At 46.5% G+C, this 19,292-nt stretch overlaps 1 protein-coding gene across 1 annotated transcript in view; it reads left to right on the top strand.

Annotated features, from left to right (window-relative positions):
• Positions 1-19,292, top strand: part of RELN (reelin) — a 567,367-nt gene that overhangs the window by 288,736 nt on the left and 259,339 nt on the right. Inside the window, exon 8 of the mRNA XM_090041978.1 lies at positions 12,902-12,953. Within this exon, the coding sequence (XP_089898104.1) occupies positions 12,902-12,953 (52 nt within the window). The remainder of the gene's footprint in view (positions 1-12,901; positions 12,954-19,292) is intronic.

Below are 19,292 nucleotides of genomic sequence, written 5' to 3'. Positions count from 1 at the left end.
TTGTTTAAAAATCGCAGGTTTTCTGATTGAAACTTTCCAAAATCCACCTTTTTCCATGATTAAAATGAAACGCCACTATATATGTAGGTATCAGTTGAACACAATGTTTTATTCATATATTTACAATTTTAAAGCAGTTTGGAAGCCTACCAGTGCCTCTATCACTATAATAAAATACATTCTAAAAAGCTATAAATTTTGGCATTTGATTTTGGGGTTTTTTTATCATGGAAAATCAGAACTTCCTCTGCCCCCTTGACTCACCAGGACATGAGTACAGTTGCAGCTGTCCCCCCTGCTGCTTAAGGCACCGAGCAGCCCTGATATGCCAGTGCCCTGCCCAAGTCATTGACCCTCACTCCCTACCCACAGCCTCCCCAGCCCTGTTGATGCTCCTCACTCCCCTCCCACAGTCCCCTGGCCCTGCCGGTGCCCCTCACTCGCCAGCCACAGCCCCCTTGGCCCTGCTTGTGCCCCTCACTTACTATATACAGCCCCCTGGGGCTTTCTGGTGCCCCTCCCTCCCCACCCAAAGCCCCCCTATCCTCCCTCATCCTTGCCAGAGGGGATCCCCTGCTGCCAGGGCTATGGAGTCAGAGACCCAGGTCTGCAGACCCTGCCGCCTGCAGCAGTACCTGAGCCCCAGCTGCCACGCATGGGAGGTAGCGGCTGCTGCAGCAGAGTGGAGTGCAGAGTCTAGCTCCCCTTCCCCCAGAGGTGGCACAGCCAGAACAGAGCCTGAGGAGGGGTGGGGGGTGGAGATGCAGGCTGCCTACTGCAGGCTTGGGGCTCTCTGCCCTGCTGCCTTCCCCCCAGGGCCTCCGGGGCCCAGCAGGCAATACCTCCTGTGGCAAGCCAGAGCAGGACCATGTGGGAAAGCTCAGTGCTGCTGCCATGAGCCCAGTGCCTCCATAGCAAGGCACCCCCTGCCTGCCCAGCAGCAGTGAGCAAACTGATTCTGGCCATTGATGTCTCAGTGTGTGTATGAGGAGATAATGTATTTACCTGGCTCACAGTAGTGTTAATGCTTATAGCAGCTTTAATTAAAGGCTTGCTAAATATTATATGAGGACAAAGACTACTAGGCAATTGATTGATTCATATCTATTTGGCATAATAATCAAAAGTATAAGTTTGGAATTGCATGGTAGTGCTAGTTAACCACAGGGTTGTGTAACACCTTTTGCCACTTTATAATTGCTTAATAATTTCTAAATGACAGATTTTTAGAGCCAGAACAATAAATTAAGCCAGATATTTGGGTATCTGGCTGGCTAAATATCTGTATGCAGAGAAAGGTATTTAGCCATGTTAATTTGAAGTCAGGTAGAAGGCAGGGTAGATTGGCACCTTATAGATTAACTAAATCAGAGAGTCATGACCAATGTAGATCTCGTTCTAAATGACTTGTCCAAAATCGTTAAGACAGCTAGCACCATAATTAAGACTAGGTTAATGGGAGGAAGAACACTAAGTAGGAACTCAATACCTTTATGAATGGGATTATATAACAGTTGTCTGCATAGTTATATAACATAGTTAGACCTGATGATCCAGGAAGTATCTTTTGGTCCTATGCTTTTCTATGCTTTTGTTCTTAGAACCAATTTGTTTCTTTTTCCCAGTCTGAGCCAGGACCAACTGTAGATTTTCAAATCTCCTGATATGTATATTAAGTTTCTACCAAATTCTTTTTTTCTTATGCCTTTTATCCAATTTTCCTACTACTTGAGTCCTATTTTCCTATCCGCAGCAGATCGAGGCTTTGTTTCTCTTTCCTTTTGTTTAGATCCCCATCTCCCTGAATAATCAGACTTTCTCTGTCCTCCCCAGGCTATTCTTTTATCTTGTCACCCTCAGTCATGGCTGCTGAAATCTCTGCTCTCATCTCCATCTCAGAGTAAATTTCATTATTGGTTTGAGATACTTGAACAAAAAAAGCTGAATTTGCAAAACGAAAAAAACCAAACAAACACCACCAGCTGATCTGACAGCCATGGTTTGCTTCCTTGACCTCCCCTGCTACCTCTGATTCCTGTGTGCAGCAACTGAGTGTACCTGTCTCATGCTCTGGATGGAAATTTTTAATGCCAAATCCAACATATTGGTTGTTGAAAAATTACCAGTAGAGGAATCCTGGAAAGACTTATAGCTCCCATGATGCTGTAAGCAGAAAAAAAAAATGTTCTTTTAAAATTCCTCAGCATCAAAGAAAATAAAGGCTTTTCTCCACCTGCAACCCCCAATTCTTGAAGGCTTGATTAGCATCATTAATGTACAAAGTTTGTAACAACCTGTATTAACATAGTTCTTAAGCAATTAGAAAGATTTAGTTATCAAAAAGCATAAGTCAATTAATTTAACACAGTCTAATTTAATTCTGCATGAATAGCTTTTCTGTAATTGATACATTTAATTTGTTAAAACATATGAGCTACAGAACATTGATAAATTGAAGGATTTCTTGTTGAAATTAGAACTCACGCAACAGAATTAATTGAATGTAAACTAAAATAATAGCTACTCATAACTCAACTCAGAAAGCACTTTATTTAGCACGATAAATGCGATATCCAGTATTGAAACTGATCCTAACAAAAAGGGTGCAAAGAGTTAAGTGTTTAAAAGTTATTATTTAAGTTATAGTTTAAACCCCTGAGTTTTAAATTTTATGCAAGTATGGCTGCTTTACTTTTGTTGAGAGAGACCGGTTTGCTCATTAGGAAGATTTGAGAGGGAAAGGTGTATTTTCAGTACAGGTTTTGTACACGTAGGGCACATATTTGTTCTCCTGCAATTTCATATGGTCCTGTAGCTTTATTGTTTTTCATTTGGTTGATAACTATTTGTACTTCTGACTTAAGAATTTCAAACCATCCATGTTCTTCTTAATAGATTGATAGATTCTTCTTATTGCCCCAGAGTTTTTTGCTCCCGGGTGCTCCCTTTGAACATGTGTCCAGGTACAAAAAACTCTGGAGCATATTGCTCTGGAGTTTTTTCCTGCATAGCACATGGAACCCAGTCTGAGCAGCCTGGGATGGTCAGCCTGCCAGCCCAGGGCTGCTCATAACAGGCTCTACGTGCTGTGGAAGGGCTGGCTGTGGCACATGGATACTTCAACAACAGGGGCTGCCTGCTGGCTGCCCCACAATGAAGCACCTTGTGCCCCAGCCAGCCAGGGCAGTGTCTACACATACACTGCAAAAAACTCTGCCGCAGGGTATTACTCATATTTGCAAGTATTAGCCTGCTGCAGCGTTTATTAGTTGTGTACCCTAACAGCAGTGCATGTGTAGACTCTGAGACATTTACTATGTAAGTATGTAGTTAATTAGTCAACTGTGCAGTAAACATCTCATGTAGACACACCAACTGCACAAGATTTTTGGAATCTATCTTGTTAAATCCTTCTTAAGCCACATTTACACCACAACAATAGTATGTCCCAACCAGGATGGCCCCAAGCACTCTTGGGCCACCTATTTCACCATGGATATTCTAAGCCTACAAATATGTCAGTGAGGCATATCTGGAAATGAGATCTCAAGAGGGGTGTGTCTAACAGCACTTCCGGACATGGAGCGTGCCTACGGGAGCAGGGGTGAGTGCATATTTTGGGCCATTCCAGCTGAGGCATCCTGTTGCTGCTACAGCATAGATATACCCTGTGCTCATAGATTATTACCTGCCATAATATATTTTTGGAATCCTCCTGAAAGGCACATAGTCTTTTACATGGGTGTAGGTTGTAGCCATGTTGGTCTAAGGACATAGGCAGACAATGTTCTTTGGGTGAATCTGATATCTTTTATTAGACCAACTTAAACAGCTGGAAAAATTCTTCCAACTATTTAAGTTAGTCTAATAAAAGCTATCAGATTCACCCAAAGAACATTCTCTGACGTAGTCTTTTATGAGCTTCTCTACTATGCATTTTGACTAAGATTATATTATAGTGTGCCTTGTGAATGTAGCATGCAAAACAAAACACTGCCCAGCATACTTGCTTTTCTTAGGGAAGAGAATGAAAGAACAAAAAGGAATGACAGATGTTAGTCACTTTTCTTATGGTACTACTGGAAGTTGCTCAGTGCAACAGGGATAAACACTATATAAGAATATACGTAGACTAGACTAGACTAGGTTCTCAAATGTGTTCTGTTCTCAGGCCTCTGTCTGTTTCAAAGTCTCTTTAGGAATTTCTTGCTAACCGCTGCTGTAGTAGTCACTATTTTGGACAGGCCTAACCCATGATCTTTGATTCTAATCTTCATTCCACTTAAGGTGGCAGATGATCAGATGTACAGATGAATGATATGACCAAAACTGTATCCAAGCACTGACCTATGTTCTGTGTTAAATCAGATACTTGTCTGGCATAGTTATCCAGAATCAAACTTTTAAAAAGCTCTAGATTTTTTAAGACTACATGTAGACTTGATCAGTAAAGAGGTAGGAGGATCTGTTTTGAATTTAGGGCATGCACCAGGTGAAAGAAATGCCTCAAAATATTTTTCACTTTCTTGATACCTTCAAATCTGTTGTCTCCATATTCCGATTTTCTGGTCCTACTGAAAGATCTTTTATTATAGGCCAAAGCACATGCTCCGATTATCCACTTAGAGAAATTCTCAAGAGAGAGAAAAAGTCTATGCAGGTCACTGAGCAATACCAGTTGCTCTGCAGAGGCCTGAAAAGCATTCAGAGAGTATTCAAGTTCAGAATCAGCTCTGCTTCTGTATCGTTACACTGATTAGCTATCAGAGGAAAATGTGGAAACTCAAACATAAGTGAGAAATAGGATTTACCTTATGTCTCTCATACCAATACATGTTTTTCAAAAAACATTGATTAATTCAAGAAGGCATACATGCCTAATAATGAAAGAGCTCATGTTTGCATTTTATTCCTCAGGGAAATCATAGGCAAAATGTCTTGTTCATCCTTACAAACTATCCTCAAAACTATCTTTCTAATTCTGCCAGGGTCACTGGGCACTTAAGAGATGGCACCAATTCAGATTGCTCAGTGTACCAGGCAGGGGAAAACATCCTAGGGTTGCCACGCTGTCCCCTAGAGCCCCCTACCGTGCCAAGTTTGCATTAACGCACCCACGTTCCTCGCCCACCACGTCTTGATCTTATAGAAGTTAAAGGGAGGTTGCCTCTTGTCCTCCTGGTCACAGTTCCTGCTACCCCGATCCTTGTTTATACAATGGGGTTCCAAAGGGGAAGGGCCTGGCCCTTATATAAGGTTAGAGTTATGTTTTAGCCAAGGGGCTTGTGTTTTGTTTATTGTTTAACCAGAGGACCAGGTAAGGCTATGAGGGGATAGAGGAGGCCTCACAGGGGAACCACAGCTGCGTGGAGACCCCAGAGAAGCCCCGGAGAGGGGGCAGCAAGAAGCCCTAGTAAGGGGGCTGCGGAAAGCCAGAGCGCCCGTGGGGCACAGTTGTGAGACAAGGCTGCGGAAGCCTGAGTGCCTGTGGGGGCGCGGCTGAGAGACAAGGGCTACAGAGAGGCCAAGCACCAGAGGGCACTGAGAGACAAGCGCCTGTGGGGCTCAGAGAGTGACAAGGACTGCGGCTAAGACCGAACAACATCTGGTAGATCTGCGAGGCTTGGGGCATGGTTGGAGCCACGCATAGCCCATAAGGCTGGGGTGTTCATCAGTAGCAGGCACCTCAGTGCCCTGCTACACACCTCCCCCCTCAAGATTCAACTCACCAGGCCTGGTCTTAATTTTCACTTGCAGCCCTTGTCTCACAGCGCACCCTCTGGTGCTCCGCAACCCGTGTCTCGCAGCCTACCCTCTGGCGCTCGGGATCTCCGCAGCCCTTGTCTCACAGCCATGCTCCACAGGCGCTCTGGCTTTCTGCAGCCTTGTCTCATAGTCGCACCCCTGCAGGCACTCAGGCCTCCACAGCCTTGTCTCAGAATCACACCCCACAGGCAGTCTGGCTTTCCCCAGCACCCTTTTTGGGTCTTCTTGCTGCCCCCTCTCCAGGGCTTCCCTGGGGTGTCAACTCATTATTCACTCCAGCAGAACTCCATCCCCCTGGACTACCAGCAGGGAACTGCCTGCCTGACCTCAGCCTGGGAGTTATATAAGAGCCAGGCCCTGCCCCTTCCGGTCAGCTGACTTGCCCTGGTTACCCTGGCAACCAGCAGCTGGGCCTCCCTACTTACTGATTCACCAGTAGCAGGCACCTCAGTACCCTGCTACACTCAGCAAGGCTGGCTTTTACTTACGCATTTACTCATTTAGTAAATATTCATTCTCTGTTCGTAAATGCTATTCTTTTTTCCATGTTGATTTCCACTTCTATTTCTTGCCTCTTGTTTGATTCTACTGAATCCATTCACCCCAAGAGAGCAATTTCTCATGTTGCACAAACTGGGCCCATCTAAACGTGCATATTAATGTGAAGCAATAAACTCCAGAGCTTATTGCTCCAGGCCTGCCATTTGCAAGTACTTCTGGGACCATAACACATTGAGCCAGGTCAGAGCAGCGGGCCCCAGGAGTGAGCCTGCCCACCTGGGGTTGTTCCCCCTGGCTCAACGTGTTGGGGAGGAACTGGCTGGGCACAAAGCTGCTTCAGCACAGGGCTAGCTGACAGGCAGCCCTTGCACTCAAGCACCTTTGTGCCCCCGCCAGCCAGGGCAGTGTCTTCACATGGGGTGCTGCACAGTAGAAACCTCTGCACCAGGATGGTACTTGTATTTACTTGTAGTATCCTGCTGTGGAGTAAATTAATTTACTCCAGCCTAATAGGGGTACACATGCCGGCACATTATGTTTACTGTGAGGCTAATTAGCATATTGCACAATAATATTTCATGTAGATGTGCCCTCTGCTTTCTGAGTTTGATGGAAGAGTTTGGCCTTGAGTTTTCTCTGTAAATTATGCAAACAACCTCACACAAAAACAGTCATTGTTTTTACTCACAAGATAAGATAGATGTTAGCTTGCCTTTTGTTACATAGGAGCATAGGATTTGGAAGGGACTAGTTGGATGCACCTATACATGCAATTAATGCAAAGCAATAAACTCTGGAGCAGTTTGAGCTGGAGTAAACTACTCTGGGGTACAGCATCTGCATGTGGTCTTGGGAAAGCAGCAATTTGAGCCAGGGGGTGGAGTAGGCCCAGGCTGGTAGGGATTTTGGGGGGGGGCAGTTCTAGGCTCCAGGTGGTGGCATGGGGCGGCAGAACAGCTGGCTGTGTTGTGAAAGAGTGGAGCTGTGTGGGTAACTAGCAGGCATGAGTCTGGCCCCTGGCTGACTGGGTGCAATTTATGCCCACGGTCAGCATCTACACAGGAGTTTAATTGTAGTTAATTATACAGCCGTAAGATAGTACTGTCCCCAACAGTGCAATCTTACACTGGTGTAAATTAGTTTACTGCAGCCTAATAGTGTCACATGTATAGACAGTGACACTTTACTCCACTGCTAATTAGTCTACTTCACAGGTAAGCACACTGTAACACCAGTTGGGTCTTCAAGTCCAGTTTCTAGCTAAGACAGATGGATATCATATGACCCTCTTTGTAACTTGTCAAACACCACCTTGAAGTTGGTCTTGCTTTTTGTCCATACTAGTATTGCTCCAGAACCTTGTTTGGAGCAGAAGTTTAAAAGACTTGGAGCAGAAGTTTAAACCTTGGAGAAAACATTTAAAAGACTTCTCGTTTCCTACTACAATTTATTCATGACCAGTTTATACATTTTTTTTCCTGTGTGAATAGTGTTCTTCATTTTAAACAATATCCCTTCATTTTAATTCCTCCCTCCCTGGTGTTAATCCCACAAAGAATTTGCAAAAAGTAAAATCCTTACTGAACCTTAGTTTTGCTGGGCTAGACATGGCAAGCTCTTTTAATCTACACTTATAAAACAAACTGTCCGTTCCCCAGATCATCCTTGTAGCCCTTCTTTACACGTGTTCCAGTTTATCTGTTTGCCTCTGTAAATCACCCCAGTGAATATCGAGCTCATATTTGTCATGTGCCAGTGTTGCAGAGCGCTCAGGTGCCCTGCGCCTGAGAGCAGAAAACAGCTCAGGAGAGACCCCTAGTGGCAAAAAGGGGGAGACCCAGCTGCCAGTTACCAGGGCAGCCAGAGTAACAGGTGCTGGTTGTCCGGACAACTGCTGGGGAGCCAGCTGACAGGTAGGGGCAGGGCCTGGCTCATATAAGCCCAGGCAGGAGACCAGGAGGGCAGTTCCCCTCTGGTGGCCAAGGGAGGAGGAGCTCGGCCAGTGCAGACAGAGAGGAGAACCCTGATTGCATGAGCAGCCCCTGGTTGCTGCTGGGGGTTGGAGTGGAGGGATTGAATGTTGTTTGGCTGGACGGTCTAGCTTTTTATGTTATAGCTCAGGGTCTTTGTGTTTTTGTGTTCACTGTTTTGAACCAGAGGACCAGGTGAGGCTATTAGGGATTGGAAGAGGCCTCATAGGGGCTCCACAGTAGTGTCGGGATCCTGGCACCAGAGAGAGTGCAGCATTTCAGGTGTATAGACCCCAGCCCCAGAGCAAGGGGGGCAGTGAGAAGCCCCAGAGCAATGGGGCAGTGAAAAGCCCCAGAGCAAGGGCAGGGCTGTGAGAAGCCCCAAGGAGGTAAGGGAGACCATGTCAGTACCACCTGTGAGGCTTGGGCTGCGGTGTAGGGGAGGAAAAGGAGCCACAGATAGCACCCTCTGGCACCGTGGCGCATAAAGTGGGCAGCCTCCCACTAATTACATCAATCAATTAATTAAGATCGAGGCATGGCAGGCGAGTAAGCAGGCAGTTGGCCAGGAGGGCGGAGTCCTCAACAGGAGGGTGGAGTCGCCAATAGAAAGGCTTCAGTAGCGATACTCCTGTCACAATGGTGCATTGGCTGGGAAATTTTTATATGGCAGCATGCATCATAAGACCCTGGTTTACCCGTATAAAGAAGAGAGCCCTTGGGCCGATGAGAAGAAAGGAACAAGCTTTGGATCAATTATATCGAACGGTGCAAGACCTACTGGACCAAGCTGTAAGGCAACAGACCCTGTTAGCCACCATGATTGAAAGCACCCGACCCTGGCTGATGATGCAGGTAGAACTGTGCGGCTATGGAGCCCGAGTCGACCCCGAGGTGGGAGATGAGCCACCTGCACTGTTGTCCGAAGTAACAATAGGGGGAAAAAGAGTAGTGGCTATACTGGACTCGGGCTCATTGCAGACTGTGGTGCGGAGTGGCATGTTACTGGCAAGGGAGAGGGGAAGAGCGGATCACGTGAGGGTCCCGTGACTGTCAGAAGAACAGAGAAGACAGGCTACTGAGCTAGTCAAGGAATATGGAGATGTGTTCCGGGGAACCCCTGAGTAAGCTCGGGGTGTGGTACACCAGATAAAAACTCCCCTCAGGCCAGGTAATACAGGAGAACTGGAGACAGATTCCCCAGCAACTCCAAGGCCAGATAAAAACAGAGATTGTAATGATGCTAGAGAAAGGTATCATATGCGAATCCCACAGCGGCTGGTGGAGCCCCATCGTAGTGGTACCTAAGCCCGATGGAAAAATCTGTCTATGCATTGATTATGGGAAGGTAAATGCAGTGGCTAAGTTTGACACCTATCCAATGCCCGAGGTAGACGAACTGGTGGAAAACATCAGGCAAGCTCACTACATTTCCACTTTTGACCTGACTTAGGGTTACTGGCAGGTCCCAGTGGCACCCAAAGATCAGGAAAAGACAGCATTCACCACCCCGTGGGGACTCTTCCAGTTCTGACGCATCCTGTTTGGGTTGCATGGGGCTGCAGATATGTTCCAGCGATTAATGGACAGAGTGTTGGCTCCCCATGGGGGTTACGCCGCTGCGTACATTGATATTATTATATATACTGAGAGCTGGGATGAACAACTCGCTGCGCTGAGCGCAGTAATGCAAGACTTGAGGAGGGCTGGGCTGGGTTGACAGCCAATCCAAGAAAGTGTGCAATAGGAAAAGAGGAAACACAATACCTGGGGTTCCTAGTAGGAAGCAGGAAGGTGAGACCTCTGCTGAGCAAAGTGGAGGCATTGCGGAGGTATCAGGCGCCCTGTACTAAAAGGCAAGTAAGGGCTTTCTTGGGGCTGGCCAGTTATTATAAAAAGTTTGTACCTCACTTTGTGAATTTGGTTGTACCGTTGAGAAGATAAAAGCAGGGCCTCCAACCAAAGTAAGACAGACACTGGAGGCAGAAAAGGCGTTCCGAGCAGTGAAGGATGCTCTACGTTTACAACCACTCTTATATACACCAGATTTTAATAAACCTTTCCTGGTGCAGACCAATGCGTCAAATGTGGCTATCGGTGCAGTATTGGTTCAGAGAGAAGGAGAAGAAGAGCACCCTATAGCCTACATAAGTAGGAAATTACACCCACCGGAACAGAGTTATGCCATGGTAGAGAAAAAGTGTTTAGCAATTAAGTGGGCTATTGAAACACTCCGGTATTATTTGTTAGGGCGGCAGTTCACATTGATCACCGATCATGCACCCCTGCGCTGGTTGCAGAGCATGAAGACAGACAATGCAAGACTCATGAGATGGGCCCTTAGTCTGCAACCATATTGTTTTGAGGTAAAACACTGCCCTGGAACCCAGAATATAAATGCTATCTCTTTTTCAAGACAGTACGAGGAAGAAGAGGGACTAGGAGGAACAGAAGGATCCCCGACAAGAGAGAAGAGAAGGGGGCATATATTTAGGAGCCCTAACCTTGTTGGTAGGAGGGAGGGTGACCCCTCCAAGTCTGGGACCTCCCAGGCAGGAGCAGCCAGTCAGGTGACCGGAGAAGGAAGGTCAAGACCTGGAAAATGGCGACTGGAGAAGGACAGGGAGGCGGCAGGGAGACGGACTCCCAACAACGACAGTAATGTGCCTGCCACCTCCGTCAGAAGGACATGCCCTACCCAGAGCCATCCTCATGAACGTTTAAAATGGGGAGAGAAGACAGACCTAAGTGGCATCCTACCGAGGTTGGCTAGTGTGGGGGGACTACCTGTGATGGGTAACTCCCAACAAATCCCACATGGTGCACCTTGGGTAAAAGGCGAGTAGGAGGTGCCTGAAAACCTCCGCCTCCTGTACCTAAATTGCCGGGTGCTTGGGGAAGGCTGAGAGGAGAGCCCCAGGTAGATGGAGCACCAGGTGAGAATGAAGACTCGGCTCGGTGAGTCTGGAGTTAAAGGTGTGGGAGGTGCATCACAGAGCACTCAGGTGCCCTGCGCCTGAGAGCAGAAAACAGCTCGGGAGAGACCCCTAGTGGCAAGAAAGGGGAGACCCAGCTGCCAGTTACCAGGGCAGCCAGAGTAACAGGTGCTGGTTGTCAGGACAACCACTGGGAGCCAGCTGACAGGAAGGGGCAGGGCCTGGCCCATATAAGCCCAGGCAGGAGGCCAGGAGGGCAGTTCCCCTCTGGCGGCCAAGGGAGGAGGAGCTCGGCCAGTGCAGACAGAGGGGAGAACCCTGATTGCATGAGCAGCCCCTGGTCGCTGCTGGGGGTTGGAGTGCTTTCCTGGTAGGGATTAAATGTTGTTTGGCTGGACGGTTTAGCTTTTTATGTTATAACCCAGGGTCTTTGTGTTTTTGTGTTCACTGTTTTGAACCGGAGGACCAGGTAAGGCTATTAGGGATTGGAGGAGGCCTCATAGGGGCTCCACAGTAGCGTGGAGATCCTGGCACCAGAGAGGGCACAGCATTTCAGGTGTATAGATCCCAGACCCAGAGCAAGGGGGGTAGTGAGGAGCCTGGAGAGAGGGCTGCGAGGAGCAAGAAGCCCCAGAGCAAGGGGGGCAGTGAGGAGCCCAGAGAGAGGGCCATGAGGAGTGAGAAGCTCCAGAGCAAGGGCAGGGCTGCGAGAAGCCCCAAGGAGGTAAAGAAAACCACGTCAGTACCATCTGTGAGGCTTAGGCTGTGGTGCAGGGGAGGAAAAGGAGCCGTAGATAGCACCCCCTGGCACCGGGGCGCATAAAGTGGGCAGCCTCCCGCTAATTACATCAATCAATTAATCAATTAAGATCAAGGTGTGGCAGGTGAGTAAGCAGGCGGTTGGCCCATAACAGGAGGGCGGAGTCACCAATAGAAAGGCTCTAGTAGTAATACTCTCATCACAACCAGCCAAGTAAGTGTTAGGTAATGTTTTTGCCTGCGTCATTAATTATAGGATTTTGAATGCACTAGAAGGGGTTGGGACTTACTTTTGGCACTTCTTGTGTAGCTCTGTCACTTAAAAAAAAAAACTTTTTTCACTTCTGCAGTTTTCACAAAAACATGAGGTGATGCAGAACTAGAAGGGAGGAGACCTCTGAGAAAGGGACAGGTTAAGTTTCTTAACCTATTCTTCCCATTACAGTTGCTGATTGTATCTTCCCGTGACAATTCCTCTTTCATAATCATATACAGCTGCAAGTGTAAAATCCAGTTGGTTTGCACTATGTGCTATAAATGAAAATGATATGGTTAGCTGATGAGGAATTAGATTTTATTATTTTGCCTTAATCTTTAGGTCTTGATTTCAAGAGTGAAAACCATTGTGCCTCTGCAGACTCCCATTGAAGTTAGGGACCAATTTATTCTTTAACCTTTCTGAACACTGATCAAGCACCAATGCTTGAAAATATTTGCTAGTTCTGTAGACATTTGTACTGCCAAAGATGGAGAGTCTCTAGATCTGACTTGTGATGAAATATCAATAATCAGAATGACATAATTTCAGTGTCCATGATCACTCAACCTGAAAAGATTAAAAATGAATGGTCCTATATACTGGAGACATGGAGATCCAGAATATTCCAATATTTTGAAAAAAATGTGATAAAAGTAGTGTATTGCTGTTTTAATGCAAAAAAGTAATATTGTGTGTGTTTCCTCCTCTAGACCACCTCCAGCCTTAACACGACTACTGCATCTGTCCTTCAGTTTTCCCTGGGTAAGTTTATATACCATTTCACTTTAAAAAGTATTTAAAAATTGTTAAAACGAAAACAACTCTGTTTTTTTAAATTTACAGTTTTCTTCAATATTTCTGTCTGCCATGAGGGATTAAATCAAACTTTAAAAAATATAACACATTTATTGATTCCCATAGTGATGCTTTCAGTTGCTAAGCAAAACATTAGAAAGAAATAGTTGTGCTAATTTATCTGAAGTTATATACTTATTGGTTTACCCTTTGAAGCTAATTTTATTTTTATTATCTAGTAAATGCCAGCATATCAATAATTGCCTTTTTTTTTTTTTTTAAATGTAATTACTGATTAAAAATTGATTTGGTAAAAATGGGTTCTCCTCTTGCAACGTAGTAAAATCTTATGTATCTTAAAGTTGTATCTGCTTACTTGAATACCAAAAGCAAGATGTTGGTACTAGTAAAGTTGCTTTTTCAATAATTCAGCTAAGGAAAAGCAAACTAGATTTTGTTTTGGTTTATGCATCAACACTAATTTTTGTAAGGCTACCTGTTATAAATGCCTTAAGATTTTCAATGTAGATTATGGACAACAGTGGCTTGTACTGAGAGACAGATTTAGAAAGAGCTTAATTTGTAATACAGACTTCAGTGTTAAAAAATATGAAGAAAAAATGTTCTTTTAATAAAAAAAATCAATAAGAAAAAGCAGGCTAGGTATGCTGTCTTTTTCCTCTGAGGACTCCTAGAAATGTAATTCCAAATTATATTCCCATTTTTTAAAAAGTAATTCTTCAAGTGTCCCTTAGTGGGGCTGTGATTAAACGCTAGAAATCTCTGCTGGAAATGAGAAATGTCAGACTGGAAAACCATTTGTGGTTTAACTTTTAGAACGATTGTAAGATCAAAGTCCAGCTGGCTCAAAAGTAATGTTGGTGAAATTCATTCTTTTTTAAATTAGTTATTTGTCTTTTTATTTTATTTTGTGGTTATTTGCCACAGCTCTACATATTGCAGTTCATCTTTCATGAGGGAGTTTGTGTAATAATCTGATTTTTTTTCATTTTCAACTATTGCTTACACAGAATCAGAACAATGTACACATGCATAGATCAAGCCACAGCTTGTTTATTGGTTGCCTCCCTATCCTTCCCATCCATTCCCTCTGCTGCTTTCACCTTTGGTCATTGTGTTAAGCAGGCTTCCCAGCAATTTTCTGGTGGAAGGCTTTGAATTGAAAGCAGAGAGTACAACATCTTGTGGGAGGATAGATTCCAAGGGAGCATGTGTTTTAGAACAGGGCCTGTTGACACCCTTTCGAAGGCCTCTGGTTTTCCATTGGGTAAAATGAAAAAGGGGTTGGAGCAGATGATTGGCTATTGTCTACTCATCCACCACCCATTTAAACCTGGCCAGGGTTTCTGAAAGCTTCTTTGTTTTATTTAGCTTCCCAACCCTCCCTCACTTTAATTACAGCATGACAGTTATATCTTTTGAAATGCTGCAGGTCTGACTGATTGCCTGGGTTTAGAAAGGTTTTTTTTTTTCCCCCCCCGTGAAGTCAAATTTTCAAGAGATCTAATAGTTTGACGTTTTTCCCCCTTGAACTTCAGGGAGGCCCAGGTAGGTCTATAGCAATTGTATTTTGAAGGTTAAAATTAGGAAATTAAAAATGTTAGCTTGTTGCAGCTTGCAGCTGGCATCCAATGCAGGTGAAATGCTAAAAGGGCAGCTCCCAGATGCAAATGAGGGATAGGATTTCACTGGTGGACCTTATGTTTTGGGATGAGGTCTAAGGACCTCCTTATGGTAACTTTGTACATTCTGCCCCACCTACACAGGGAGAAAGAAGTTAGAAATAAATTGAGGAGGGAATATCCTGCACTGGAAACAATTAAACACCTGGATTGACAGAGCGGGGATTTGGGGACTCCCATACTAAATTATTAAAACTGTGACCCATCCCATGTGTGTGTGATTCATATCCCTCCTTGGCTTGCTTCTCAGCAATTTAGACTTTGATCTTGCAGCTGATACATAGTGGGCAATTCTTGTTCAGACCATGATTGAAATCAATGAAGTTTGGTTTGGGGATTGCTTTAGACCCAAACCACTAGACATTTGCCAGTTTCCAACATGTGCGTCATTTCCAGCAGATATTTCCATAGAATAGTCATACCCCATTTAAATAATCACAGAAAATTACTTTTTAAAAAATGAGTACAACAATCTGTTTGCACACTACTAACTCCAATATCAAGGCTTTAGATTGTAATCTTTTGGGGGTAGCTTTATATTAGATTAACACTACAATGTACAGGTAGAACCTGGGCAACAATTTGGTGTAAGTCTTTTAACCAACACCTCTAGTCCTTTAACCAGACATCTCCCACAGTAGCCACCTTTTGTAAATCTACTGCAGCTTAATACTTTGACTTACAGATTCATAGACATTAGGGGCTGGAAGGGACCTTGCAAGATCATTGAGTCCAGCCCCCCAGCATAGCCAGGAATTCTGCTGGGGTCAAATGACCCCCTCAAGATAAGCAACCAGATGCCATTTACATGAGTCCAGAGTACATTCTTGCACCACCGCTGGGGGGAATCTGTTCCAGACCTTGGAAACTTGGACTATAAAGAAGTTTGTCCTTATGTCCAGTCTAAATCGGCCTTCCAGAATGTTGTGGCTGTTAGACCATGTTATTCCTTGGGGTGCTCTGGTGAATAACTGTTCTCCCAGATCCTGGTGCACCCCCCTGATGTACTTGTAGGCTGCCACTAAGTCCCCCTTGAGCCTTCTCTTCTCCAGGCTGAAGAGTCCCATGTCCCTCAGTCTCTCCTCGTAAGGTTTGCTCTCTTGGTGTTTGATCATGTGGGTGGCTCTCCTCTGAACTTTCTCAAGCTTATCCATGTCCCTCCTGAAGTGAGGGTCCAAAACTGGATGTAGTAATCCAGCTACAGCCTCACTAAGGCCAAGTAAAGCGGAAGGATGACATCCCTTGTTTTGCTTGAGATGCATCAGAACAGACTTAGGGAACAGCAAAAAAGTAAACATACAGGCTAGGGACAGACATGATACATAAACTGGTATAATTGATTAGAAACTGGTTTAAATTGTAACAGATCAGAAGTTCAGTGCACAGAGACCTATTTAAAATAGCCCAAACCAGTTTAAAATAGCTCTGGACAGATGCATTACCACACTTAACTGATCCAGGTTAAACTGGCCTGTTGAACTTCTGTCCAGGATCCCCTCCCAACACAAGTTAGTTCTCAGCCCCACTGTATCCAAGGATGCTAACCCCTGCCTCTCAGCTTGGATAGACTAGACTCTGCCCCAGCTTGCCCAGCTTCAACCCAGCCTGACTGTCACAGACCTGAGGCAGCCTCCCCAGCCCCATTGGCAGTGGTAGGGGTACAGGTGAGGAGGAGTACTCTCCCCTCAGGCAGAGTCTGTACAGCAGGGGGTGGGGGGAAGCCTCCAGAGGTGGGGAATTCTGCCCTTGCAGCATGGCTCTGTTGCCCCAGCCCCTCATCTCCCCACCTTTCAGTCATGGGGGACAGGTGAGGGGGAAGGAATGGACCTCCATCCCAGTCCCCAACTGGGGTCTGCATGGTGGGGCAAGCCCCCCAGGCAGGGGCTTTTTCCCCCAAAATGCAGCTTCACTGTGCTGCAAATGTCTCAGTCCTGTACCCTCACCAGGTCCCCACCTGTCGGGGCTTCCCCCCTTCCCCCACAATGTGCAAACCCTAGCAGAGTTGGGACCAGAGCAGGGTCCATTTCCCTGCCGTCCACCCCAACCGTATGGCTTATGGGCAGGTGGCTGGTGAGGGGGCAGGGCTAGGGAGTTTGCAGCCCAGTGGAACTGTGCTGGGGGGGAAGTCTCCACCTCAGGGGTTTTCCCTCCCATCTATTTTTCAGACTCTGGAAGGTGGGGTGAGGTGACACAGTGTCACAGTGGCTGACAGGGGGGCTAGCAAAAGGGCAAGGATGAGGCTATTGCAGCCTGACAGATCCCTCTTCAAGGGAGACGGCCAGCGCCTCAGGGGCTTTCCCCACTGCCTGCTGTGTGGACACTGGCTGGGGGGCCAGAGCAGTGTCTATCCCCCCGCATACCGCCTTCCCCGGATGACAGGCGAGGGCTGGCAATGGGGTGGGACCAGGCATTTGCAACTTGATGGGGCTGGGAGGTGTGCAAGAGTGGCCCCTTTGGCACATTTGCCTGCCTTGGCCAAGCCATGAGTGAATGTGTATTCTGTTCAATAATGGTCCAATTTACCCAGCTTAGAGAAAGCTCAGGTTGTTTGACTGTCTGTACATAGCTACAGTGGTCCAGTTTTTATTATAAATCCCAAAGGTTTAAGAATCCCAAAACCTATTAAATAATGTACAAGAAAGATAACTCCCCAGTGTCATTTTCATTAATTGATGATCTAATAGCTTTTTTAAAGTGCTACACATTCAAAAGCCATAGGGTTTTTTCAGAGTCCAGAAGTTTGGAAAAGAGGAGCAACACTCAGATGGAAGTTTCCTTTGCCTTACAGTAATGGTAAATTATTCCTCTGAAAATTTTGTAATGAGATCTTGGATTATTGACATACAGAACATGTAACAACATGATTCAGAGTTTAAAAACATTTTTGAATGAACAGCGTTCTTTTTTAATGAGAACATCACTCCTGTTGGGCTGTGTTCATTTTAAACCATTAGCATGGGTACTGACCTGAAGGATGGGATGCAGTGTTCATTTAACTTGCTATCTGCCTAAGCACACTGGGGCTAGGAACAGACATTCAACAAGCCTGAGCCTGAATTGATTCAGTCTTTGCAGGTTACTCTAATCTGGCTAGGCTGAACCAGTTTGTAACTGTACAAACATCCCTTCTGACTGAGGAAATGCTGGCACATGTCTGCGGTGGCTCAAGCTAGAGGCCAGGGGGCACTAGAGCAGCCCTCCCTAGCTTTTCATAAAGCTGAGCTGAGTTGGGGTTTGGCCAGGCCCTAGCAGAACACTGATTAGGGTGGGGTTCCCTGCCTCCTGTTGATAACAGAGCATTTAGTTACACAGAAGGGAATTACACAGGGAGTTGTTAGTATTTATTAGCCCATAAAACAAAGCAAAGCCTCTCTCATTAGTTCAAGCTCTTCTTAAACAACTTTTTTTAAGGAAGGAATGGAGGGACATTACCCGTTACCTGTTGATTAGCTTCATAAAGCCCTGAGCTGACACTGTCCTGCCTGCCTTTGTCCTGTTTCCCACAGCACAGACAGTAGCCAGCATGTGGTCTGCTAGGTAATTTTGAGAGGTTTCTGTGTAGGGCAGAGGAGAGGGGGGAATCCCTGCTTGAGCAGGGAGCAGAAGGTAGCCAGGCAGGCCCCCTGTACCTGCAGTCTCTGGCGAGCTCCAGCCAGGAAGCAGAGAGGTGGGGCCTGCACTGCTGGGCTGGAGCAGAAAGCAGAGCCCTGCCCAGTAGGGCTGTGCAAAATTTCACCAAGTGTTTCGTTTCCAAGCTGTTTCAATGTGTTTCAAGCTCAAAACAGAGAAGTTGAAATGAAACAAAAAGCATCGAAACAGCTTTGAAATGAAATGAGGGCGCTGGAAACATCTTGAATGTTTCAAAACGTTTCAAGTTTCAAAGCAGCCAGGTGGGAGGAGGCAGGAGAGAGCCAGGGCTCCGCTCTGAGTGGCTCCACAGCCTCACGTAGCTCCCAGTGGGGAGCACAGCCCTGGCTCTCCCTGCCTCCCACCACCGAGCTGTACTCTGTGGGGCTGGCAGGGCCAATCAGAGCACAGCGTTGGCTCTGTTCACCTGCCGTCGCCAGGCTGCTCTCCAGTCGGCTCCACCAGCCCCGGAGCACAGCCCAGCAGTGGGAGGTGGAGTGGCTGTGCTCCATGGGCTGGCGGAGCTAATCAGAAAGCAGCACTGGCTCACTGCACTCCAGTTGGCTCTGCCAGCTCCACGCAGCCAGCCCCAGCTCTGTCCACCTCCCACCGCTGGGCTGCACTCCATGGGGCTGACGGAGTCAATTGAACCGCAGCCCATGCCAAACGCTGGTCCCAGGTGACAAAGCAGCCTTCTCACATCTGAGGTGCAGATCGCAGGACTCACACCCCCAGGAGGGCTGCTGGGCTGTGCTGGACTCGTCCCAGCAGTGCATGCCCCCAGATCTGTGTACCAGATGAGGGGAAGCTGCCATTGCTGCCTGGGACAAGTGGCAGCAGCAATTTTCTCCGGTGCTGGGGCGCTGGTCCCAGGTGACAGGGCAAGCCTCCTCTCATCTGGGGCACAGATCCAAGGGCCCACATCCTGAAGGGGAGTCCAGCACATCCCCACAGCCCTCCCGGGGGTGCAGGCCCC

Source organism: Crocodylus siamensis, chromosome 4 (assembly GCF_052110815.1).
Source record: "Crocodylus siamensis isolate JL-2025a chromosome 4, ASM5211081v1, whole genome shotgun sequence".
Classification (NCBI taxonomy): Eukaryota; Metazoa; Chordata; order Crocodylia; family Crocodylidae; genus Crocodylus; species Crocodylus siamensis.
Note: the sequence above shows the minus strand (reverse complement) of the source record. Positions and strands in the feature narration are given on the sequence as shown.